Below are 25,881 nucleotides of genomic sequence, written 5' to 3' on the forward strand. Positions count from 1 at the left end.
CTGAACATAGTTTCATGTAAAAACCCTGGGTAAAGTATATGCTGATTCAAGGTGTACTGTTTCTTACTATATATTCCATCAGATGAGTCTGGAAAATTGCAACATCAAATTTCAGCTAAAAAAAATGTTCTATGCGAGCTAATATAGCCTGGTAGGCGACCTAAACTCTACATTCTCATTTCTCGCGCTTGGCCCGTTTCTGTCCATATACCTCATTGACTTCCATGCCTATCATGTTATGGATGTAACTGTCAGAGCTATGCCTCCTGGTGACATCTTCTTTATGTTCACGCTGGAATATTCTAAAGTTTTTAAAGTTCGTCATGCCCGGGCTGCTTCAAAGACATGGCGTCCAGTTTGTTTTGCAGCTCCTGTCAAGTTGAAAAAAATTGTATAAGCCTCGAATCTCTTCAGGAAAAGGAAAGATTATGACATCTGTGAAAGAAAGATAAAGAACCTTCAGCTTCTCCTCTACGCAAACTGCAGGGGTCGACAATACAGCCACATACCTGCAGTAGCATATAGGTAAATAAGAAGATGGAGTACTGCGGAATTTTTTTTAAGAAAGAAGGGAATTGAATCCGTAGCAATCCACGTACTCGCATCTGCTAGGCTCATCTACATCATTAAGCTCATTGCTCAGCCCACATCTAAGCCTAACCTGCACGAGTGTAAACAACAGAAAGAGTTAGAATTTAGAACCTGCAACCAGAAAGGGCATGCAGATAGACATACTACCTTTAGGCTTCGGTCAGGACCATTCCAGCATTTGTCTCCACTTGAAAAGTGCATCACTCTGTACGAATCTTCAAATTTGTCCCACCGCCTGATGATAGGAAATTCGTTTTATGGCATAAGGATGTGTGGGGAAAAAACATACCGAACATTCAAGCAAGTTATTCTATCACTGAAATCCACTTTCTAAATATCCTAGAAACAGACATTTGAAGTTATATAAGCACCACTAAACATGAGAAAATACGCTTGTGCATACAGCAAAACGGGTAAGGGCCACCATTCTTTAAAGAACAGCATTTCGTAAATCCATTATACAAAATTCAGAAACCAGCTGATATTCGATGTTATGTAAAACAATAGAAACATATACTCTAAAGATGGAATGAGCCATAGCTAGCTGATCCGCTGAACTTATTCCTTGAATTACATTCCCTAACAACATCCATAAATTAGACATTTCAATTGGCGTACTCCAATCGCATTTGAGAGAAAAAAAAACTCGGCTGGTAGGGGAAAGACCACCCCCACGGTATTATATTACGAAGAAGCTCAATTGAAGCCCTGGCATTGTTACCCTCCACATGAAAGTATTTAACAATTTAAAAGGATACCATACTAAGATGCAAATTTATATGGCGGATTTAAGAATAATGAGAATGCTTGTCCACACATCACTATCACTCTAACTCTTTCAATAAACAGTAGGTCCATTCATTATTAGAAAAACACAGCCGCAATAACATACAAAAAATATATAATTAACTTACAAATAGAAATAGAACTCAGCAAAAACAAGAAGAACAATAAGCATACCCCAGGTTGGTAGAACTGTGCCCTTCAGCCTGTGATGCTTTCTTATATGCACAGACCTTGTAAGTATACCTATCCATAAGGATAGCAGTTCACAAATTAGAACCAAATAATAAAAAGCAATAAAAACAGAAAGAACGGACAGTAAATATTGGATGCTAACATATACATACTTCCCTTCCTTGGTCTCAAAACACTGATCATAAAAGGAATAGAACTCCTTGTCATTACCTATAATAATAATGTGTTTAAAATTAATTCTGATTCCATATACATAATGTACAGAGGAAATGTATCGTTTACACAATTAGACTAATAAACAAGACAAAGCACATCTACAACATCTATTAACTCATAGCACAGCAAAATATAAAATGCAAAGATAAAAAGTATTTGTTCTGCTGAACTAACAGTTCAAAGGTAAAGATGTGCCGAAGGTATTTGGTGTGCGAAGGTAAATTCTGTAACTCGAGGATTCTCAGCTCATAGACTAAAACACATGTTCAACAGAAATTAAAAACAGATGTTCTTTTTTTTTTATCTTGGAAGCATTTCATCATCAAATCTTTTGATGGCTATTCTTCAGACTTTTTTATGGCAGTTTGGCCACCAGAATTTCAACAATTACCAGTCTATGGAAGAACATGACAATAGGAAACTTTTGCAAAGGGAAAATTACATCAGACAATCAGAAACTTCAGGTTTAAAGTACAAATTATGAAACTTCATTATAGCACCAATCAAATAGTGAACAGAATTTCAAATTATACTTACCAAAATCATGTTTTAGCTTCTCAGCTAGACTGGATATCTTAGACTGAATTTTTGAAAGCTTTGAGCTAGCATCATCATACTCCTTACGAACATGAGAAGCCTCTAGATGGGTAAATATGCAGATGTTAGTGTCCCCTCATAACTCATGAAGGATTGGCTGATTAGAAACTAGCATATACAAATTACCTGACAAATCTACAGGGGTCTTAAAAGAGTTGAATTTTTGGAAAACATTTTGTACAGTCTGCTGAACTTTGTCCAACCACGATGCATGTCCTGGCTCAGTTAAATCTGAAATAGCAAACCAATATTAATAAATCAATCACATAAACAAAACAAGGATAGTAGTAGTGCCATATTACACTACATGAATGGTGATAACCTTTTTGGTCATCATCAGATTTGTAGGACTCAACATGCTCATCATGGTCGTCAACATATTCATCTTCTGACTCATGATAAAACTCTTCATCTTCATATTTACGCCTATCATCCTCAACTTCTGAATGATAACCACCATAATTTTCTTCGGCAGGTTCTGGAATTTCTAATTCATCTTCAAGTGCTTCCTCTGCAGGTTCTGGTATTTCTTGCTGATCTTCATGCCCCTTCTTATCATCTTTACTAACCTCAGTTACACTTTCCCCAGTCCAACGAGAAGCCACCATACGACCTAACTCTTCCCTAGATAAACCCTCAGGATTGTCAGGGCTAGAATCCTGAAATTCACCAAGACAAATGCTTCATAAACTGTGGTGGCATGGTGCATCCCCAAAACAATAATAATAGGAATTATTAAAAAAACTCGACCTGCGGGGATTATGACCGCCCCCACGGCATTATAATAAGACCTTCTCACGCAGGTCGAGAAAACCACCGAACTCCTGTCCCACCCATACACAGCGGCACCGTAGCCCATGTGAGAACGACCGCGACCAGGACCGGGCCTTAGACCTGTGCTTTGGCGTGGGACAGGCGAGGGGATTTGTTTAATCACTGACTGAAAATTCGCTCCCCAAGGAGAGTCGAACCCAGGACCTGAGGAGTGCTAATCAGACCAACTCGGCTAGAGACCCTTCGCAATAATAGGTATTATTGCTGAAGCAAATCACGGTATGTTGTTGTTCATATCATGTCATAAGTAATAGCAATCATAATGTCCCTAATAAGTGTTAACCAATCTTGATCAACTGTACCTGAAGAAGGATTATGTGCAAACACTAAGTGCTGGAACATATGTATTCTCTGAGATATCAGGATCTAGACAACATATAAATAAGCATTTGAATACAATAATCAATAGGATTTACCAACTGAGAGTTGAACGAATGACATGAAATCAACAGATCTTCCTAGAAATAAGTTGCCACAGAATAGCCAAAGGTCAATTTCAAGCTTAGACTGGTTAAAGAAACCTGTAGATTAATTATAATGACCACACATCACTAGAAGAATGCATGATTACAGAATTTGAATTCAAATTGTTAGACAACACAGTTGGGCCGCCCATTAGGGTTAGGGTTTCCCATGAGTCTATGTATGTAACCTTCTCTATGCAATAGATATTATGTTCCATTCTCCAATATGGTACCAAAGACCACCAGGCAGCCGCAACCATGGGTGCAGGCGCGGACGCCGGGCTGGGTGCGGCTGCCGCCGACCTGGACGCGCTCGTCGTCGCTGCCCTGCGCACTGCCGCTCCTCTGCCCACGGCCGCCTCCCCAAGCTCTCTTACTGGCCTCCGCCGCTTTCTAGCCGCTGCGGCCAGCGCATGTCCGGGCATAGCCGCCGCCACCAAGGGCGCGGATCTGGCCACCGGCGCCCTGGGCCCCGCCGCCGCCGCCATGGCTGTGGATCTGGTCGCCGGCTCCGTCGACAAGCGACCCCTCACCGGCGTGGGCGCTACCGGTCGTCTCGCCGCTACCGTGGCCTTCTCCACCGGCCAGCACGACCCCCTCTCCCGCACCCCGCCGTCGTGGCTCTGCAGATCGCTCTATGAAGACTCACAAGCACAAGCAAAAGTAGCTCCTTCCTTAGAGCAGTCTCTTTTGAAACAAGTCAAGGAAACCAGTCAAGTCAACCTGACCGGAGATGCAATATGACTTCACAGTTGTGTTGATTGAAGGAAGTGAGCGTATGCTGGCTAGTCCGGTAAATCATATCATGATCATAGCATCAGGTTGGTGGGACAACCCTAGTCAGAGTGAGGGTTAACAAGAGTAGCGAACGGATTCCAGTATTTCATTTTTCCTTTCACCCCAGGTTAGGGTTTCCTCTTTTCTTATCCGACGACTGCCATGCTTCTACCTTTCTTATTTGCCTACTACTAACCTTCCTTCTTACTTTCTGGTTGGAGTATTTCTATTGACGGATCGAGGTCCGGGTCCTTGGCCTACGCTTTGGAACCTGGAAGGAGACTCATTAGCTGAAGAAGTAAGCAGACCTAGATAGTCCCATAACCTAACCAGCCGGAATCCTTATTCCAATAACCCTTAGCCCTAGCTTTCATCGAAGGAAGTGAGGATCGACCTTATAACTCTGTATGTATCAACTAGCTATCGCACGCACAGGCGCAGCGCGCCCCGCCACCGCGGGAGCAGGCGCACGCCCTGCCATCGTCCACGCCGCCTCCCTGGAGAGGTTTCCCCTTGTAGGTCTCCTTCCCGGCGCCGGCCTATTCGCGGGCACGGGCGTCCCCGACAACACCGTCACGATCGCCGGCGGTCTCCTCCCCGGTGACCTCCAGCTCCAGCGGGCAAACCCCTGCTGTGCACGTCGCGTCCTCCACCTACTGCGCACGTCATCACCTCCCCTGCCAGCGTGCTCTTCCCCACGTCGTATTTTCTGTTTCGGCGCACTAGCTGCTAGCGTCCCTCGCTTGAGCCGTCCTTGCAGCGCCTCTCTCCTTCAACCTTCTCCCGTCGCCGGCGTCAACACCCCTTGCAGGCCCAACGCAGGCCCCTGCCCGGTTGGACCCACCCCGCCGCTGAAAGGGAATTAGGCTTACACCTAGTCCCTAATTAATTTTGGTGGTTGAATTGCCCAACACAAATAATTGGACTAACTAGTTTGCTCAAGTGTATAGATGTCATGGTCGGGCGCACGTATGTGAGGCGACATCGTGCCCGTGACGTGCGCCGCGCCCTAGAGCAAGCAGCGGCCAGGCAGGACAGCTAAGGGATAAGATAGGATAGCCTGTTGTTATCCAGTTCCTTAGATTGGGGAGTGATGTTATTCAGTTCCTTAGATTAGGGAGTTCCTTAGATTATGGAGTTTGTTGCTCCTTTCGGTTGGGCCTCTGGCCATATAAAACTGTAACCGCACAGGAGATAAGGAATCAAGTATTATTAGCCTATCATCTCTCTCTTCCTCTCTAGATCGGCAACCAGGGGGTATAACCCGGTTGACAAAAGTCGGCGACGGCGTGGGGGAATAACCCTGCCGGCGACGACGGATCGCGACTACGAACTACGTAGCCGGGGTCCCGCTGCCTTGGGTACCACTGCCCTTGACAACCTGGTATCACGGTCACGTCGATCCTCTCCCACCCGCTCCAGCCGCTCCTCCACCGCAGCTGCTGCCATCGCTAGCCCCCCATCCACTGCCTCAAACACCAACAGCAACACCATGGCCGAACCCTCCCTCGCCGAGATCATGGCACAGCTGAAGTCCCTCACCGCGGAGATGACGACCTTGAAGTCAGACATGGCGGCCATCAAGGACACGTCTTCATCCTCCGGCGGCAACATTGCTGCCCGACGTACGGAAGGCCTCCGTGATCAAGACTTCCACCACAAACATCGAAAGTGGGATTTTCCTCACTTCGACGGTACGACCGATCCCATGCTCTTCCTCCACAAATGCGACGCCTATTTCCACCACCACAGAACTATGGCGGAGGAGCGCGTGGCACTGGCGTCGTACCACCTGGACGACGTCGCCCAGATGTGGTTTACCCAACTGCAGGATGACGACGGCACACCAACATGGGGACGTTTCAAGGATCTCCTGAACTTGCGATTCGGTCCTCCCCTCCGTTCTGCCCCAATGTTCGAACTCTCGGAATGCCGCCGCACGAGCACCGTGGAGGAGTACTCCAATCGTTTCCAAGCCCTTCTTCCGCGTGCCGGACGCTTGGAGGAGGCCCAACGCGTTCAGCTCTACACGGGCGGGCTTTTGCCTCCTTTGAGCCACGCGGTTCGCATCCATAACCCCGAGGCCCTCGCCGCCGCGATGAGTCTCGCACGCCAGGTCGAGCTGATGGAGTTGGATCGGATCCAGCAGGCTCCGCCCCGGGCCACCTCACGCGCGCTGTTTCCAACATCGGCGCCCCGAGCGACGGGTCCGGCGGCCCCAGCATCATTGGCGTTGCCTGCCCCAGCGCCACCCCTGCTAGCACTTCAGGCGCCGCCACCCAGGGGCGCTCCCAACCCGGTTAGGCGTCTCTCGACAGAGGAACAGGCAGAACGACGCTGCCTGGGTCTCTGCTACAACTGCAACGAGCCGTATTCGCGGGGCCATAACCGCGTTTGTCGTCACATCTTCTTCATCGACGGCGTTGAATTGGATGAGGGCGCCATGGACGAAGAAGCCCCGGTGTTTTCCCTGCACGCGGTCGCTGGTGTTCCCGACAGCAAAACGATCCAGCTGCCGGTCCGGGTGGGCGCGGCCGACTTCATCGCACTCATTGACACCGGTTCCACGCACAGCTTCATTGGGGAAGAGGCTGCCCATCGCGTTGGTGTCCACATCGAACAGCGTCCACGTCTGACGGCAACTGTGGCAAATGGCGAGCGTGTTTCCTGCCCTGGGGTGCTCCGTCACGCGCCAGTGCTCATCGACGGACTCCAGTTCAAGGTGGATTTGTTCCTTATGCCCCTTGCAGGCTATGACGTGGTGTTAGGAACCAACTGGATGGCGCCATTGGGGGACATCATGTGGAATTTGGCGGCTGGCACTATGGCATTCCAGTATGCAGGCAGGTCTGTGTGCTGGCAGGGCCTCGCTCCCAAGACCCCTGGTCGTCTCCACTCTGTCGAGGCCAGGAAACCATTCCTCGACGCACTCCTGGGTGAATTCCAGGACGTCTTCGCCGACCCAAGTGGCCTGCCTCCGGAGCGGGGCCGGACACACCGCATCGTCCTCAAGCCCGACGCAACTCCTGTGGCGGTCCGGCCATACCGCTACCCTGCAGCGCACAAAGATGAGTTGGAGAGGCAGTGCCACGCCATGATCGCTCAAGGCATCGTCAGGCGCAGCGACTCCGCGTTTTCCTCCCCGGTCCTCCTCGTCAAGAAGCAGGATGGATCGTGGCGGTTCTGCGTCGACTACCACGAACTGAACGCCATCACGGTGAAGGATGCGTACCCCATCCCTGTCGTCGACGAGTTGCTCGATGAGCTCCATGGTGCCCGGTTCTTCACCAAGCTCGATTTACGCTCCGGGTACCATCAAGTGCGCATGAGGACCGAGGACATCCACAAGACGGCTTTCCGCACTCACGATGGCCTCTACGAGTTCTTAGTGATGCCATTCGGCCTGTGCAATGCCCCGGCAACATTCCAGGCCCTAATGAACGATGTACTGCGTCCTTGCCTTCGTCGTTTTGTACTCGTTTTCTTTGACGATATATTGATCTACAGCAAGTCACGGGCGGACCACCTCCGACACCTCCGCGCGGTCCTCAGTGAGCTACGCCGCCATGTCCTCTTCGTCAAGCGCTCCAAGTGTGCGTTCGGGGAGCCTTCGGTCGCCTACCTCGGACACACAATTTCGGCGGACGGGGTGGCTATGGATGCGACCAAGGTCCAGGCCATCCATGACTGGCCGGTGCCTCGGTCAGCACGGGCGGTGCGCGGCTTCCTCGGCTTGGCAGGGTACTACCGCAAGTTCATCCACAATTATGGCACCTTGGCGGCACCACTCACCAGTCTGCTCAAGAAGGAAGGTTTCTCCTGGGGTACGGAGGCCGCCAAGGCATTCGAGGACCTAAAGACCGCTGTGACGGCAGCACCGGTCCTGGCCATGCCCGATTTCGCCAAGTCCTTCGTGGTCGAGTGTGACGCTTCCTCTCACGGCTTCGGGGCAGTGCTCATCCAAGATGGTCACCCAGTCGCTTTCTTCAGTCGGCCGGTGGCACAGCGACACCGCGCCCTTGCAGCCTATGAACGCGAGCTCATCGGCTTGGTTCAGGCAGTACGGCACTGGCGCCCGTATCTATGGGGACGCCGTTTCTGCGTCAAGACGGACCACTACAGTCTCAAGTACCTGCTGGATCAGCGCCTTGCCACCATTCCGCAACACCATTGGGTGGGCAAGCTGCTGGGGTTCGATTTCTCCGTCGAATACAAGCCGGGCGCTGCAAACTCCGTGGCCGACGCACTGTCTCGGCGAGACACTGAAGACGGGGCGCTACTTGCCCTCTCGGCCCCCCGCTTTGACTTCATCGACCGTCTACGCCACGCCCAGCTCGCCGATCCGACCCTCGTCGCCCTACATGCTGACATCTCGGCGGGGTCTCGCCAGGCACCTTGGGCGCTCGTCGACGGCATGGTTCACTTTGCCGGCCGGCTGTACATTCCGCCCACATCGCCGCTACTTCAGGAGATCATGGGGGCGGTCCATGAAGATGGCCACGAGGGCGTCCAGCGCACCCTTCACCGGCTCCGTCGTGACTTCCATTTTCCCAACATGAAGCAACGGGTGCAGGATATGGTGCGCGTGTGCACAGTGTGTCAGCAATACAAATCCGAGCACCTTCAACCGGCGGGCTTGCTCCTTCCTCTACCAGTGCCACAGGGTGTCTGGACGGACATCGCGATGGATTTTGTGGAGGCCCTCCCTCGCGTCCGCGGCAAGTCGGTAATCCTTACCGTGGTGGATCGGTTCAGCAAGTACTGCCACTTCATCCCCCTGGCGCACCCATACTCCGCTGAATCCGTCGCCCAGGCTTTCTTCACCGACATCGTTCGTCTACACGGTGTTCCGCAGTCCATCGTCTCTGATCGGGACACGGTCTTCACCTCCGCATTTTGGCGCGAACTCATGCGCCTGTTGGGTACAAAGCTACACATGACGACGGCGTTCCACCCCCAGTCCGACGGCCAGTCCGAGTCGGCCAACCGCGTCATCGTCATGTACCTGCGGTGTTTGACGGGGGATCGACCACGCCAATGGGTCAGGTGGCTACCTTGGGCTGAGTACCTCTTCAACACGGCGTTCCAGTCCTCCCTGCGCGACACTCCGTTCCGCGTGGTGTACGGGCGCGACCCACCCTCGATCAGATCCTATGAGCCGGGCGACACCAGGGTGCAAGCAGTCGCGAAGTCCATGGAGGAGAGGGCGGAGTTCCTGGCCGATGTACGCTACCGCCTCGAGCAGGCACAGGCGACGCAGAAGCTGCAATACGACCGCGACCACCGCTCGGTCAGCTACCAGGTCGGCGACTGGGCTCTACTTCGTCTTCGGCAACGATCGGCGTCCTCATTACCACAAGATATGGGTGGTAAGCTCAAGCCACGCTTCGTTGGGCCGTATCGCGTCGTGGAACTCATCAACGATGTCGCTGTCCGCCTTGCTCTTCCGGAGGGCGCCCGCATCCACGACGTCTTCCACGTGGGCCTTCTAAAGAAGTTCCAAGGCGCTCCACCCGAGGTGATACCGCCACTGCCACCACTTCGTCATGGCGCCATCGAACCAGAACCTGAGCACGCGGTGCGCTATCGTCTCGCCCGTGGCGTTCCACAGGTTCTCATCAAGTGGAAAAACTGCTCTGCCGCGTCGTCTACTTGGGAAGACACCGACACGTTCCGCACTAGGTTTCCCTCCTTCCAGCTCGAGGACGAGCTGACTCTCGACGGAGAGGGAGATGTCATGGTCGGGCGCACGTATGTGAGGCGACATCGTGCCCGTGACGTGCGCCGCGCCCTAGAGCAAGCAGCGGCCAGGCAGGACAGCTAAGGGATAGGATAGGATAGCCTGTTGTTATCCAGTTCCTTAGATTGGGGAGTGTTGTTATTCAGTTCCTTAGATTAGGGAGTTCCTTAGATTATGGAGTTTGTTGCTCCTTTCGGTTGGGCCTCTGGCCATATAAAACTGTAACCGCACAGGAGATAAGGAATCAAGTATTATTAGCCTATCATCTCTCTCTTCCTCTCTAGATCGGCAACCAGGGGGTATAACCCGGTTGACAAAAGTCGGCGACGGCGTGGGGGAATAACCCTGCCGGCGACGACGGATCGCGACTACGAACTACGTAGCCGGGGTCCCGCTGCCTTGGGTACCACTGCCCTTGACAATAGATTATACAGGTGTAAAAGGTTCACACTCAGCCGATAAAAAGATCAAGTTTTGGATTCAACAAAGGAGCAAAGAGTCAACCGAAGGCACCTCTGGTCTGGAGGCACCGGACTGTCCGGTGTACACCGGACAGTGTCCGGTGCACCAGAGGACTCCAACTCGAACTCGCTACCTTCGGGAATTTCTCAGGCCGGCGCGCTATAATTCACCGGACTGTCCGGTGTACACCGGACAGTGTCCGGTGCTCCAAGGAAGCGCGGCCTCCGGAACTCGCCAGCCTCGGGAACGCGCAGCAGCCGCTCCACTATAATTCACCGGACATGTCCGGTGTGCACCGGACTGTCCGGTGCATCCTCGGAGCAACAGCTATTTCGGCGCCAACGGCTACCTGCGGTGCATTTAATGCGCGCGCAGCGCGCGCAGAAGGCAGGCACGCCCATACTGGCGCACCGGACAATGAACAGGGGATGTCCGGTGTGCACCGGACATCCAGGCGGGCCCACAAGTCAGGAGCTCCAACGGTCAGAATCCAACGGCAGTGATGACGTGGCGGGGGCACCGGACATGTCCGGTGTGCACCGGACTGTCCGGTGCGCCATCGAACAGACAGCCTCCACCAACGGTCAAGTTTGGTGGTTGGGGCTATAAATACCCCAACCACCCCCACATTCATTGCATCCAAGTTTTCCACTTCTCAACCACTTACAAGAGCTAGGCATTCAATTCTAGACACACCAAAGAGATCAAATCCTCTCCAATTCCACAAAAGGCTTTAGTGATTAGCGAGAGAGATTTGCCGTGTTCTTTTGAGCTCTTGCACTTGGATTGCTTCTTTTCTTTCTCACTTGCTCTTGTGATCAACACTCAATTGTAATCAAGGCAAGAGGCACCAATTGTGTGGTGGCCCTTGCGGGGAAGTTTTATTCCCGGCTTTGATTTGAGAAGAGAAGCTCACTCGGTCCGAGGGATCGTTTGAGAGAGGGAAGGGTTGAAAGAGACCCGGCCTTTGTGGCCTCCTCAACGGGGAGTAGGTTTGAGAGAACCGAACCTCGGTAAAACAAATCCGCGTGTCTCACTTCACTATTCGCTTGCGATTTGTTTTGTGCCCTCTCTTGCGGACTTGATTATATTTCTAACGCTAACCCGGCTTGTAGTTGTGATTATTTTTGAGAACTTCAGTTTCGCCCTATTCACCCCCCCCCCTCTAGGCGACTTTCAATTGGTATCAGAGTCCGGTGCTTCATTAGAGCCTAACCGCTCGAAGTGATGTCGGGAGATCACGCCAAGAAGGAGATGGAGACCGGCGAAAAGCCCACTACAAGCCACGGGAGCACTTCATCGGAAGAGTCCCGCACCAAGAGGAAGGAGAAGAAGAAGAGCTCCTCCAACAAAGGGAAGGAGAAGAAATCTTCTTCTCACCACAAAGAGAAGAAGGAGAGATCTTCCTCTCACAAGCCACATCGGAGTGGGGACAAGCACAAGAGGATGAGGAAAGTGGTCTACTACGAGGCCGACACTTCATCAACATCGACCTCCGGCTCCGATGCGCCCTCCGTAACTTCTAAACGCCAAGAGCGTAAGAAGTTTAGTAATATCCCCTTACACTATCCTCGTACATCTAGACATACTCCATTACTTTCCGTTCCATTAGGCAAACCGCCAACCTTTGACGGTGAAGATTATGCTAGGTGGAGTGATTTAATGAAATTTCATCTAACCTCACTCCACAAAAGTATATGGAATGTTGTTGAGTTTGGAGCACAGGTACCATCCGTAGGGGATGAGGATTATGATGAGGACGAAGTGGCCCAAATCGAGCACTTCAACTCCCAATCCACAACCATACTCTTGGCCTCTCTAAATAGAGAGGAATACAACAAGGTGCAAGGGTTGAAGAATGCAAAGGAAATTTGGGACCTCCTCAAGACCGCGCACGAGGGTGATGAACTAACAAAGATCACCAAGCGGGAAACGATCGAGGGGGAGCTCGGTCGCTTTCGACTTCGCCAAGGGGAAGAGCCACAAGACATGTACAACCGGCTCAAGACTTTGGTGAACCAAGTGCGCAACCTCGAGAGCAAGAAATGGGATGACCACGAGGTGGTTAAGGTTATTCTTAGATCACTCATTTTTCTTAACCCCACTCAAGTTCAATTAATTCGTAGTAATCCTAGATATACTCAAATGACCCCCGAGGAAGTTATCGGGAATTTTGTGAGCTTTGAATGTATGATCAAGGGCTCCAAGAAGATTAACGAGCTTGACGAACCCTCCACGTCCGAGGCGCAACCGGTGGCCTTCAAGGCGACGGAGGAAAAGAAGGAGGAGTCTACACCAAGTAGACAACCAATTGACGCCTCCAAGCTCGACAATGAGGAGATGGCTTTAATCATTAAAAGTTTTCGCCAAATCCTCAAGCAACGGAGGGGGAAGGACTACAAACCCCGCTCCAAGAAAGTGTGCTACAAATGTGGTAAGCCCGGTCATTTCATTGCAAAATGTCCTATATCTAGTGACAGTAACAGGGGCGACGACAAGAAGGGAAAGAGGAGAGAAAAGAAGAAGTACTACAAGAAGAAAGGCGGCGATGCCCATGTTTGCCGGGAGTGGGACTCCGACGAGAGCTCCACCAACTCCTCATCCGACGAGGACGCCGCCAACATCGCCGTCACCAAGGGACTCCTCTTCCCAAACGTCGGCCACAAGTGCCTCATGGCAAAGGACGGCAAAAGGAAGAAGGTAAAATCAAGATCCTCCACTAGATATGAAACCTCTAGTGATGAGGATGATGCCAGCAATGAGGAGGATAACTTGCGCGTTCTTTTTGCCAACCTTAACATGGAACAAAAGGAAAAACTAAATGAGCTAATTAGTGTCATCCATGAAAAGGATGACCTCTTGGACTCCCAAGAGGACTTCCTAATCAAGGAAAATAAAAAGCATGTTAAGGTTAAAAATGCTTATGCTCTAGAGGTAGAAAAATATGAAAAATTGTCTAGTGAGCTAAGCACTTGCCATGAGACCATTAACAACCTTAGAAATGAAAATGCTAGATTAAGTGCTAAGGTTGATTCTCATGTTTGTATTGATTCAATTCCCGATCTTAGAAATGATAATGATGATTTGCTTACTAAGATTAAGGAATTGAATGATTCTCTTGCTAGCCTTAGAGTAGAAAATGATAATTTGATTGCTAAGGCTAAAGATTTTGATGTTTGCAAAGCTACTATTTCCGACCTTAGAACTAAAAATGATTTGTTGCATGCTAAGGTTGTTGAACTAAAATCTTGCAAACCCTATACATCTAATGTTGAGCATGTTTCTATTTGTACTAGATGTAGAGATATTGATGTTAATGCTATTTATGATCACATGTCTTTAATTAAACAACAAAATGATCATATAGCAAAACTAGATGCTAAAATTGCCGAGCATAACTTGGAAAATGAAAAGTTTAAATTTGCTAGAAGTATGCTCTATAATGGGAGACGCCCGGGCATCAAGGATGGCATTGGCTTCCAAAGGGGAGACAATGTCAAACTTAATGCCCCTCCTAAAAATTTGTCTAATTTTGTTAAGGGCAAGGCTCCCATGCCTCAGGATAACGAGGGTTACATTTTGTACCCTGCCGGTTATCCCGAGAGCAAAATTAGGAGAATTCACTCTAGGAAGTCTCACTCTGGTCCTAATCATGCTTTTATGTATAAGGGTGAGACATCTAGCTCTAGGCAACCAACCCGTGCTAAGTTGGCTAAGAAGAAAACTCCTAATGCATCAAATGATCATGCTATTTCATTTAAAACTTTTGATGCTTCATATGTGCTTACTAACAAATCCGGCAAGGTAGTTGCCAAGTTTGTTGGGGGCAAACACAAGGGCTCTAAGACTTGTGTTTGGATACCCAAAGTTCTTGTGTCTAATGCCAAAGGGCCCAAAACCGTTTGAGTACCTAAAGTCAAGAACTAAAATTGTTTTGTAGGTTTATGCATCCGGGGGCTCAAGTTGGATACTCGACAGCGGGTGCACAAACCACATGACAGGGGAGAAGAAGATGTTCTCCTCATATGAGAAAAACCAAGATCCCCAAAGAGCGATCACATTCGGGGATGGAAATCAAGGTTTGGTCAAAGGTTTGGGTAAAATTGCTATTTCACCTGACCATTCCATTTCCAATGTTTTTCTTGTTGATTCATTAGATTACAATTTGCTTTCCGTATCCCAATTATGTCAAATGGGCTACAACTGTCTATTTACTGATGTAGGTGTTACTGTCTTTAGAAGAAGTGATGATTCAATAGCATTTAAGGGAGTGTTAGAGGGTCAGCTATACTTGGTAGATTTTGATAGAGCTGAACTCGACACTTGCTTGGTTGCTAAGACTAACCTGGGCTGGCTTTGGCACCGCCGACTAGCCCATGTTGGAATGAAGAATCTTCATAAGCTTCTAAAGGGGGAACACATTTTAGGACTAACCAATGTTCATTTTGAGAAAGACAGGATTTGTAGCGCATGCCAAGCCGGGAAGCAAGTTGGAACCCCACATCCACACAAGAACATCATGACGACCGACAGGCCGCTTGAGCTACTCCACATGGATCTATTCGGCCCGATTGCTTACATAAGCATCGGCGGGAGTAAGTATTGTCTTGTAATAGTGGATGATTATTCTCGCTTCACTTGGGTATTCTTTTTGCAGGAAAAATCTCAAACCCAAGAGACCTTAAAAGGATTCTTGAGACGGGCTCAAAATGAGTTCGGCTTAAGGATCAAGAAAATTAGAAGCGACAATGGGACGGAGTTCAAGAACTCTCAAATTGAAGGCTTCCTTAAGGAGGAGGGCATCAAGCATGAGTTCTCCTCTCCCTATACGCCACAACAAAATGGTGTAGTGGAGAGGAAGAATCGAACTCTATTGGACATGGCAAGAACCATGCTTGATGAGTACAAGACTTCGGATCGGATTTGGGCCGAGGCGGTCAACACCGCTTGCTACGCCATCAACCGGTTGTATCTACACCGAATCCTCAAGAAGACATCCTATGAACTCCTAACCAGTAAAAAGCCAAATATTTCATATTTTAGAGTTTTTGGTAGCAAATGCTTTATTCTTGTTAAGAGAGGTAGAAAATCTAAATTTGCTCCTAAAACTGTAGAAGGTTTTTTACTAGGATATGACTCAAACACAAGGGCATATAGAGTCTTTAACAAGTCCTCAGGACTTGTTGAAGTTTCTTGTGACGTTGTGTTTGATGAGACTAACGGCTCTCAAGTAGAGCAAGTTGATCTTGATGAGATAGGTGAAGAACAGGCTCCATGCATAGCGCTAAGGAACATGTCCATTGGGGATGTATGTCCTAAGGAATCCGAAGAGCCTCCACATGCACAAGATCAACCATCCTCCTCCATGCAAGCATCTCCACCGACTCAAAATGAGGATGAAGCTCAATTTGATGAAGGACAAGATCAAGAAGATGAGTCACCTCAAGATGATGGCAATGATCAAGGGGGAGATGCAAATGATCAAGAAAAGAAGGATGAGCAAGAACCAAGGCCGCCACACCCAAGAGTTCACCAAGCAATCCAACGAGATCACCCCGTCGACACCATTCTGGGCGACATTCATAAGGGGGTAACCACTCGATCTCGGGTTGCACATTTTTGTGAGCATTACTCTTTTGTTTCCTCTATTGAGCCACACAGGGTAGAGGAAGCACTACAAGATTCGGATTGGGTGGTGGCAATGCAAGAGGAGCTCAACAACTTCACTAGGAATGAGGTATGGCATTTAGTTCCACGTCCTAATCAAAATGTTGTAGGAACCAAATGGGTCTTCCGCAACAAGCAAGATGAGCATGGTGTGGTGACAAGGAACAAAGCTCGACTTGTGGCCAAGGGATACTCTCAAGTCGAAGGTTTGGATTTCGGTGAAACCTATGCACCCGTAGCTAGGCTTGAGTCAATTCGCATATTATTAGCCTATGCTACTTACCATGGCTTTAAGCTTTATCAAATGGACGTGAAAAGTGCCTTCCTCAATGGACCAATCAAGGAAGAGGTCTACGTTGAGCAACCTCCCGGCTTTGAAGACAGTAAGTATCCTAACCATGTCTATAAGCTCTCTAAGGCGCTTTATGGGCTCAAGCAAGCCCCAAGAGCATGGTATGAATGCCTTAGAGATTTTCTTATTGCTAATGGCTTCAAAGTCGGAAAGGCCGATCCTACACTCTTTACTAAAACTCTTGAAAATGACTTGTTTGTATGCCAAATTTATGTTGATAATATTATATTTGGATCTACTAACGAGTCTACATGTGAAGAGTTTAGTAGGATTATGACACAGAAATTCGAGATGTCTATGATGGGGGAGTTGAAGTATTTCTTAGGATTCCAAGTGAAGCAACTCCAAGATGGCACCTTCATTAGCCAAACGAAGTACACTCAAGACATTCTAAACAAGTTTGGGATGAAGGATGCCAAGCCCATCAAGACACCCATGGGAACCAATGGGCATCTCGACCTCGACACGGGAGGTAAGTCCGTGGATCAAAAGGTATACCGGTCGATGATAGGTTCTTTACTCTATTTATGTGCATCTCGACCGGATATTATGCTTTCCGTATGCATGTGTGCAAGATTCCAAGCCGACCCTAAGGAAGCTCACCTTACGACCGTAAAACGAATCTTGAGATATTTGGCTTATACTCCTAAGTTTGGGCTTTGGTATCCTAGGGGATCCACTTTTGATTTAATTGGTTATTCGGATGCCGATTGGGCGGGGTGCAAAATCAATAGGAAGAGCACATCGGGGACTTGCCAGTTCTTGGGAAGATCCTTGGTGTCTTGGGCTTCAAAGAAGCAAAATTCGGTCGCTCTTTCCACCGCCGAAGCCGAGTACATTGCCGCAGGCCATTGTTGCGCGCAATTGCTTTGGATGAGGCAAACCCTGCGGGACTACGGTTACAAATTAACCAAAGTCCCTTTGCTATGTGATAATGAGAGTGCAATCAAGATGGCGGATAATCCCGTCGAGCATAGTCGCACTAAACACATAGCCATTCGGTATCATTTTCTTAGGGATCACCAACAAAAGGGAGATATCGAGATTTCATACATTAATACTAAAGATCAATTAGCCGATATCTTTACCAAGCCTCTTGATGAACAATCTTTTAACAAACTTAGGCATGAGCTCAATATTCTTGATTCTAGGAACTTCTTTTGTTAAATTGCATACATTGCTCTTCTATATACCTTTGATCATGTCTCTTTCATATGCTATGACTAATGTGTTTTTCAAGTCTATTTCAAACCAAGTCATAGGTGTATTGAAAGGGAATTGGAGTCTTCGGCGAAGACAAAGGCTTCCACTCCGTAACTCATCCTTCGCCATCGCTCCAAGAGACTCTCCATCTTTGGGGGAGAGAGCAAAAGGACTTCGTCTTTGATATAATCTTAACTCATTTATTTATGACCAAAGGGGAAGATAGCACTTCGAGGGCTCTAATGATTCCGTTTTTGGCGATTCATGCCAAAGGGGGAGAAAGTATGAGCCCAAAGCAAAAGTATGAGCCCAAAGCAAAAGGACCGCACCACCACCAATTTCAAAAACTTCGTGTTTCCAAGAATATTATCAATTAGTATCCTATTGTGTTCAAAAGGGGGAAAAAGTAGTAATTCAAAAATGATATATCAAAACCCTCTTGAACACTAAGAGGAGGATCTCATTTAGGGGGAGTTTTGTTTAGTCAAAGGAAAAGCATTTGAAACAGGGGGAGAAAATTTCAAATCTTGAAAATGCTTCTCAAAATCTTATTCATTTGCCTTTGACTAGTTGCAAAAGAACTTTGAAAAGGATTTACAAAAGAGTTTGCAAAAACAAAACATGTGGTGCAAGCGTGGTCCAAAATGTTAAATAAGAAAGAAACGATCCATGCATATCTTGTAAGTATTTAGATTGGCTCAATTCCAAGCAACATTTACACTTACATTATGCAAACTAGTTCAGTTATGCACCTCTATATTTGCTTTGGTTTGTGTTGGCATCAATCACCAAAAAGGGGGAGATTGAAAGGGAATTAGGCTTACACCTAGTCCCTAATTAATTTTGGTGGTTGAATTGCCCAACACAAATAATTGGACTAACTAGTTTGCTCAAGTGTATAGATTATACAGGTGTAAAAGGTTCACACTCAGCCGATAAAAAGATCAAGTTTTGGATTCAACAAAGGAGCAAAGAGTCAACCGAAGGCACCTCTGGTCTGGAGGCACCGGACTGTCCGGTGTACACCGGACAGTGTCCGGTGCACCAGAGGACTCCAACTCGAACTCGCTACCTTCGGGAATTTCTCAGGCCGGCGCGCTATAATTCACCGGACTGTCCGGTGTACACCGGACAGTGTCCGGTGCTCCAAGGAAGCGCGGCCTCCGGAACTCGCCAGCCTCGGGAACGCGCAGCAGCCGCTCCACTATAATTCACCGGACATGTCCGGTGTGCACCGGACTGTCCGGTGCATCCTCGGAGCAACGGCTATTTCGGCGCCAACGGCTACCTGCGGTGCATTTAATGCGCGCGCAGCGCGCGCAGAAGGCAGGCACGCCCATACTGGCGCACCGGACAATGAACAGGGGATGTCTGGTGTGCACCGGACATCCAGGCGGGCCCACAAGTCAGGAGCTCCAACGGTCAGAATCCAACGGCAGTGATGACGTGGCGGGGGCACCGGACATGTCCGGTGTGCACCGGACTGTCCGGTGCGCCATCGAACAGACAGCCTCCACCAATGGTCAAGTTTGGTGGTTGGGGCTATAAATACCCCAACCACCCCCACATTCATTGCATCCAAGTTTTCCACTTCTCAACCACTTACAAGAGCTAGGCATTCAATTCTAGACACACCAAAGAGATCAAATCCTCTCCAATTCCACAAAAGGCTTTAGTGATTAGCGAGAGAGATTTGCCGTGTTCTTTTGAGCTCTTGCACTTGGATTGCTTCTTTTCTTTCTCACTTGCTCTTGTGATCAACACTCAATTGTAATCAAGGCAAGAGGCACCAATTGTGTGGTGGCCCTTGCGGGGAAGTTTTATTCCCGGCTTTGATTTGAGAAGAGAAGCTCACTCGGTCCGAGGGATCGTTTGAGAGAGGGAAGGGTTGAAAGAGACCCGGCCTTTGTGGCCTCCTCAACGGGGAGTAGGTTTGAGAGAACCGAACCTCGGTAAAACAAATCCGCGTGTCTCACTTCACTATTCGCTTGCGATTTGTTTTGTGCCCTCTCTTGCGGACTTGATTATATTTCTAACGCTAACCCGGCTTGTAGTTGTGATTATTTTTGAGAATTTCAGTTTCGCCCTATTCACCCCCCCCCCTCTAGGCGACTTTCAGCCGCCCACCCCTTCTTCGTCGCCGCCAAAGCTGGATCCATCGCTGTCGCGGCTTTCCCGGTCGGATCCACCGCTGTCGCGACCTTCTCTGCTAGATCCGTCGTCTCTTTGGCTGGATCGCCATCTTCATGGTTGGATCCATCGCTGACGTGGCTTTCCCAACCGGATCCGTCGATACCCCTTCTATTCTGCTGCAGGCGCGACCACACTGACCGGCGCATATGCGTACGCTGTCGCCGGCCTACCTGGTGAGGCTCCTCGACAACCGGACGCGGAAAGAAGCCAGAAGGCCCTCAAGGCTATTGATGTCTCTTTTGTTATGTCGCCCCGTCGACTATTGACGCTCGAACGTCGACCCCTCACGAAGAATAGGCTACTGCTGCGTGTCTCCCGATCACGGCCACCTCGACTTCGTCTACCTCGGCATCTAGGGGTTATCATCTTCTTGGAGTGCACACCGGTCTCTACTCCAGACGCAATATTCGCACCCTCACGACACTGCGACTGTGGGGGGATTTCAACCCGTCGACTCCTACCTTCGGCTTCTACTCCAGTCTCATCGTGTGTGGTGCTCCCGTTGGGGGGATGTTAGATTGTGTGTGGGGGGGGGGGCACCACAGTTGGGCCACCGACCCATTAGGGTTAGGGTTTCCCCTGAGTCTATATATGTAACCTTCCTCTATGCAATAGATATTGAGTTCCATTCTCCAATACAAATCACAAAAATGAGCTAGTTTTGCAGTTGCTAGCTCTCAGAATCAAAATAATGTCTGAAATATGAGAATACACTCAAAGGGTAGAGAGTTGAAAATAAAGTACAACAACAACAACAAAGTCACAAATCAAGGTTTGGACGCGTTGGTCACTTTTTTCCATTTGCTCCCATTCTAAGAGTTGAAAATAAAGTAAAAAGGGCGTACCCAGTGCCGTAGGCTTCCCGCACTGTGCGGGGTCTGGGGAATGGTATCTTTAAGCGCCAAGCCTTACCCGCATAATATGCAGAGGCTGGGGCTCGAATCCGGGACCTTCCGGTTACAGACGGTAGGCTCTACCGCTGCACCTTCCGTTGAAAATAAAGTAATATGAAAATATTGTTATACGAGTTATAAGATAGGAAGTAAAGTGGTTTTTATACAGGTTTAACTCTTAGATGGAAAAAGATCACCAAACTAATCTCTAGGAATTCTATAATAGAACACATTGAATAAAAAAGGAAATGACATGAGCAATCTGAAATGTGTTTAATATATAACCTTCTCTATGGTAGGTGCTGCAGACTCCTGCGGCAATTCATCTACAGTTCCACCTTCAACGCTAATACCATCTTTGCTTACAGAACCATGCTGTAATACATCGGCCCAAAATATATTATTGGTCAAGTTTCACAAGACATGCTAGCAATTAGACTGTTGATTTTCCAATACCAAAGCTCAAATATACCTGCTCAATAGATGCCCTGCTTTCTGTTACATGATTATCATGGCCTGTTGCATGTCCATCATGCTGTTCAATGTTCAACAAATAAAACGAAGTAATATAAAAGATCTATGCATTGCAGTTGAACTATACAGGCTGCCCAGTAAGGCAGTAAACATCTACATTTCACGTTGCTGTCATGCAGCTCTAGCCTAAGCAGCAACGCCAAGCAGGATTTTCGGATCAATGGAAGAAGGGTTTCAGATTTTGCACCAAGGTTGTTTAGCACAATACCAAATAGAATAACCAACAGAAGAACTGTGCAAGAAGTTCTACTAAATAAGTGGATTGGTGATATTAAGGGAGCTCTGACTGTGGGAGCCCTGATTGATTATCTGCACCTCTGGGATGCTCTATCTGATTTGGTGCTGCAGCCTGATATTGAGGATAGACATATATTTTCTATTGCTTCTGATGATCTTTACTCTGCAAGAACTGCATACAATGGTCTCTTCTATGGTTCAAGGGCCTTTGTTCACCATAAACAGATATGGAGATCTTGGGCTCCTTCTAAGTGTCGGTTCTTCTTGTGGATGGTAGCTCAGAACAAATGATGGACTGCAGACCGACTTGCAAAAAGAGGCATGAACCACCCAGCCAGATGCCCTCTCTGTGACCAAGAATCCGAAACAATCAATCACCTGCTGGTGTCCTATGTTTTCTCTAGAGTCTTCTGGTACAACATCTTAAGAAAGTGTGGCCTGCACAGTCTAGCCCCTCATCAAGGTGATAACTATTTTATGGTTTGGTGGGAGAGAGCTTCAGCTCAGGTTTCTGGTTTGAGAAAGAAAGGTCTGGATTCACTCCCTTCTTTAGGAGTGTGGGTGATCTGGAAGCATCCAAGGTGCTGTTTGGTTCAAGAAATGTAACGCAAATGGTAACGGTAATGGTTTACGCTCGATTACTGGCGGTAACAAATTTGAATAGGCTGGTATCAATTTTTAGTGTGGTATCTGATTACGGTTGGACTAAAACAAACATGATTTAACGTTATCAGTTACCTATTGCGTTACAAATATATGAACCAAACGGCACCCAAATAGAGTGGTGTTTGATGGAGTTTCTCCTGATCTCACTCTTCTCCTGCAGTTTGCACATGAGGAGAGGGAGAAATGGCAACTTGCTGGTGCCAAGGGTTTAACCTATCTGGCTGCAGCTGCACCGCTCTCTATTTCTTAGGGCAGATCTTCAAAGGGTTGTTTTTTAGTGTCCCTATGGACTATTTTGTGTATGCATGTTTCTGGCCTCCGTAAGGAGTGTCTTGTATCCAGGGTCCTATTTTGGCCCTTTCTCCCTCTGCTACAATATAATGGGCCGCAGTTCTCCTGCACTTTTCGAGGAAAAAAAGATCGACCTGCCTAGGTGCAGGCCCCCAGGCCAGGGTGCCAACCAAAACACAACCTATATGGTTCACAATGGTTGTAATCTCTATGTTTCACAGTATTGGAGCATCCTTGTGAAATGTGATTCCACAAGATACAAAACAAGAATAATGGAACACCAATATCCAGAGAATATGGGGAGCTTCAAAATAAGGTAACACTTTAAAATGTTGTTTCAAAGTGGAATAACAAATGATATATAAGGTAACTGTGAAGTTAAACCAAGTACGGATCTTGATTACTAATGTAAATAATTTGATACTCAAATGCATACAGTTGTTTGATAATAAGCACACTAAATTTGTGTTAGACATGCTTGGCATGCTAACAGCCTAACACCCAACTTAAGGCCATTATTTAATGTCACAGAGAAGGAAGATATAATTTTCAGACTGAGTTAAGAGTAATCAGCAAAAGAAAAGGTGAATAGGAAGGCAACTATAAAATAGAACGAAATGCCAACCTTGTTTTCACCTTCTTGCAGATGATCATGAATTTCCTTAGAATCTACATCCCGAGAGGCATCAAGCGCTCCCTTTTCAACAGCAGCTTGCTTTTCATCTTCTTCTTTTGTTCTCTTTTCTTCCTTCTCTTTTCTTAAACGCTCTTCTTCCTCTGCATTCTCTATTAATTTCTTTTGCTCTACAGAGATGGGAAGACATTTCAACAACAAAGCTACAGAAACCATGCATTTGTTCCATATACCACACTTTGACAGATGGCTCGAGACCAATGGATACAAAGGCCAAACCTTTGAGTTTATCAACAAGTCCTTGGAGCATTTTCTCTTCGCCCTTCAATTTTGCTAAATCTGCTTCATCTTTAGCAAAAGCCTCTTTTGCCCTTTCAACTTCCTGTTTCCGAATAACAACACCATTTTCGTATGTAGCAATTTTCTTCTTCAATTTCTCCCTTGCCACCTTTCCAGCCTCCCAGCAAGTGTTCTTACAGGTGACATTGCTGTCATATTCATCACTCCCATCACAGCAATCTAGAAGGTGGGAAGGAACAGATACTGAGAATTAGTCGCCTAGCGGAAATTCAGCAAAAGAGCTACGATACATGAATCAAGAGCTCCAATGAATTTCACAGTATGTACCTTGCACATGCATATTTTTTAACAAAACAAGTAAACAATGAACCCAACAATGCCAATAACTATGACCCTCTTAGGCTCTTACCACAAATGCCGTCATTCACTCGTGACGAGAAGATCGTGACTGGAGTGTGGCCTGCATTCTTGCAGTAGAATTTCGCCTCAGGGCATGCAGATGTCCCTGCATGCAAGAGTCATAATTCAGCTATATAACAAACAAACACATAGTGATGTCACAACACACAAAAATCTAAATGACAGATCCTAAATCTCTCGCAATTTAAGACTAGCAACGCGTCCACAGTAGCCCAGAATAGAGAAATCCTTTCAGGCAAGGAGAATGAGCAGTACCGGGCTCGTCGGTGCCGTCGGGGCAGTCGCAGAAGTCGTCGTTGAGCTGGTCCCTGGAAAACCTGCCCGATCCGTCCCTGCATTTGATCACGCCGCCTATGTAGTACGCCTCATCTGCAACCCCGAGAAATGTTGAATCAAGAACCACATCAACAGAAGACAACAGAAAAATATGGGATGAAAGATAGCAGTGCAGGCGTGGACAGATCCGGTTGAACCTTGCGGTGGTATGCCCAGAGAGTCGAGAGGCGGCTTGGACTCCACCACCGCGGCGATACAAAGGACGAGGGAGCCGCCGAGGAGGCGCCTCATGCCTGCGCAGCGCACGGAGGAGGGTCAAGAGGGAGGAGCAGATCGGCGGTGGCTCGCTTTGGAGCGCTCGAGTCTGAGTTCTACTGTTCTTCAGGCTAGGCCGTCGATAATAAAAAATAAAAAAACACGGTTTAATCTCTACTTAAAACACTAGTTTCAACGTCTTGCATCATCTTTTTACAAAAAAATCATACATTTCTTTCAAATTAACTCAGCATAAATGTTAAAAAAAGTCATTTTCGCTCTATAAATCTCTACTGTACTTAAAACACTAGTTTCAACAGTCGTCCTACATCATCTTTTACAAAAAAAAATCCTTACATTTCTTTAAAATTAACTCAATGTAAAATGTTAAAAAACGGTGTAGGATGTCTAACGAGTATAACATCATGCTCAGGTGTTTATAATATTGAATATAAATTATACATATGTATATATGATTTTTTGTAAAATAAAAAATAATTGTGTCGGGCCGGGCCAGCACTACGGGCCGAGGCTACGGCCCAAGCACCGCACGACGCTTGTGTCGGGTTGGCCCAGGCACTACTAAATGGGTCGTGCATAGGTCTGGCTCGTCAGACACGAGCCATTTGGCCATCTATACCTCTGCACGATAATGATGGTTTTCGTCTCAGTTGCCACCACATCTTTCGCCATTCTACTTCTTTTCTCTCTCCCCTCATGCCTCCACCTCTGCGCCACCCCATTCTCGGCAGAGGGCGTAGGAGCATGCGCCTCCTCCCTGTATCCGTCTGACACCAGTCCGACACTGACTCTCGCAGTGGCTATTGCACGTCCACGAGGACGTTTCACATCATGCATGCACCATAGTTTTCGCCGTCGTCGGACGTCTCGTTTGTCTTTCCGGCCTTCGCACTGTTCTTCCTCCCAACCTGCTGCCCTCGCCCACGGTCACAACCGGCCGACCAACACTCGTCGACGTGGGTACGGCGCGAGTTGGTCATGCTCCTAGCCTTTCTCCGTGCGTGCCGTCGAGGAGAACATGGTGGCGCCTGCCACGCTTAGGTTATCTTGGCGATTAGGAGTCCAGGTCTGAGATATTGAACAACCAAGGCCCGTAGCGTGGCAGCAGTCGGCATATGCTACGAAGTTGGTGGTGGTGTTGTGTTGCTTCGGCGGATCCAGGGCTGGGAGGACACTCGCATTCCCTCGCCCTTCTCGGATTGACGCCTAGTGTGGGTGCCTCTCGGTTTGGAGCTGCTCCAGCTGGACTTCTTTGTAATACCCAAATTGTAGATATAATA

General features: G+C 48.0%; 1 protein-coding gene across 1 annotated transcript; it reads right to left on the bottom strand.

The window, feature by feature from the left end:
- Positions 1-24,712, bottom strand: LOC100279534 (uncharacterized). Its single transcript, NM_001152532.1, is given in 16 exon segments — positions 1-371; positions 458-509; positions 600-661; positions 739-826; positions 1,552-1,620; positions 1,722-1,779; positions 2,323-2,424; positions 2,509-2,613; positions 2,705-3,041; positions 21,253-21,342; positions 21,440-21,502; positions 23,321-23,499; positions 23,609-23,848; positions 24,039-24,134; positions 24,305-24,418; positions 24,523-24,712. Coding segments are annotated over 16 exon segments (1,809 nt in total). The 5' UTR covers positions 24,617-24,712; the 3' UTR covers positions 1-311.
- Positions 24,713-25,881: the final 1,169 nt, after the last annotated feature.

The sequence above is a fragment of the Zea mays genome, chromosome 3 (genome assembly GCF_902167145.1).
Source record: "Zea mays cultivar B73 chromosome 3, Zm-B73-REFERENCE-NAM-5.0, whole genome shotgun sequence".
NCBI classification, from domain to species: Eukaryota; Viridiplantae; Streptophyta; class Magnoliopsida; order Poales; family Poaceae; genus Zea; species Zea mays.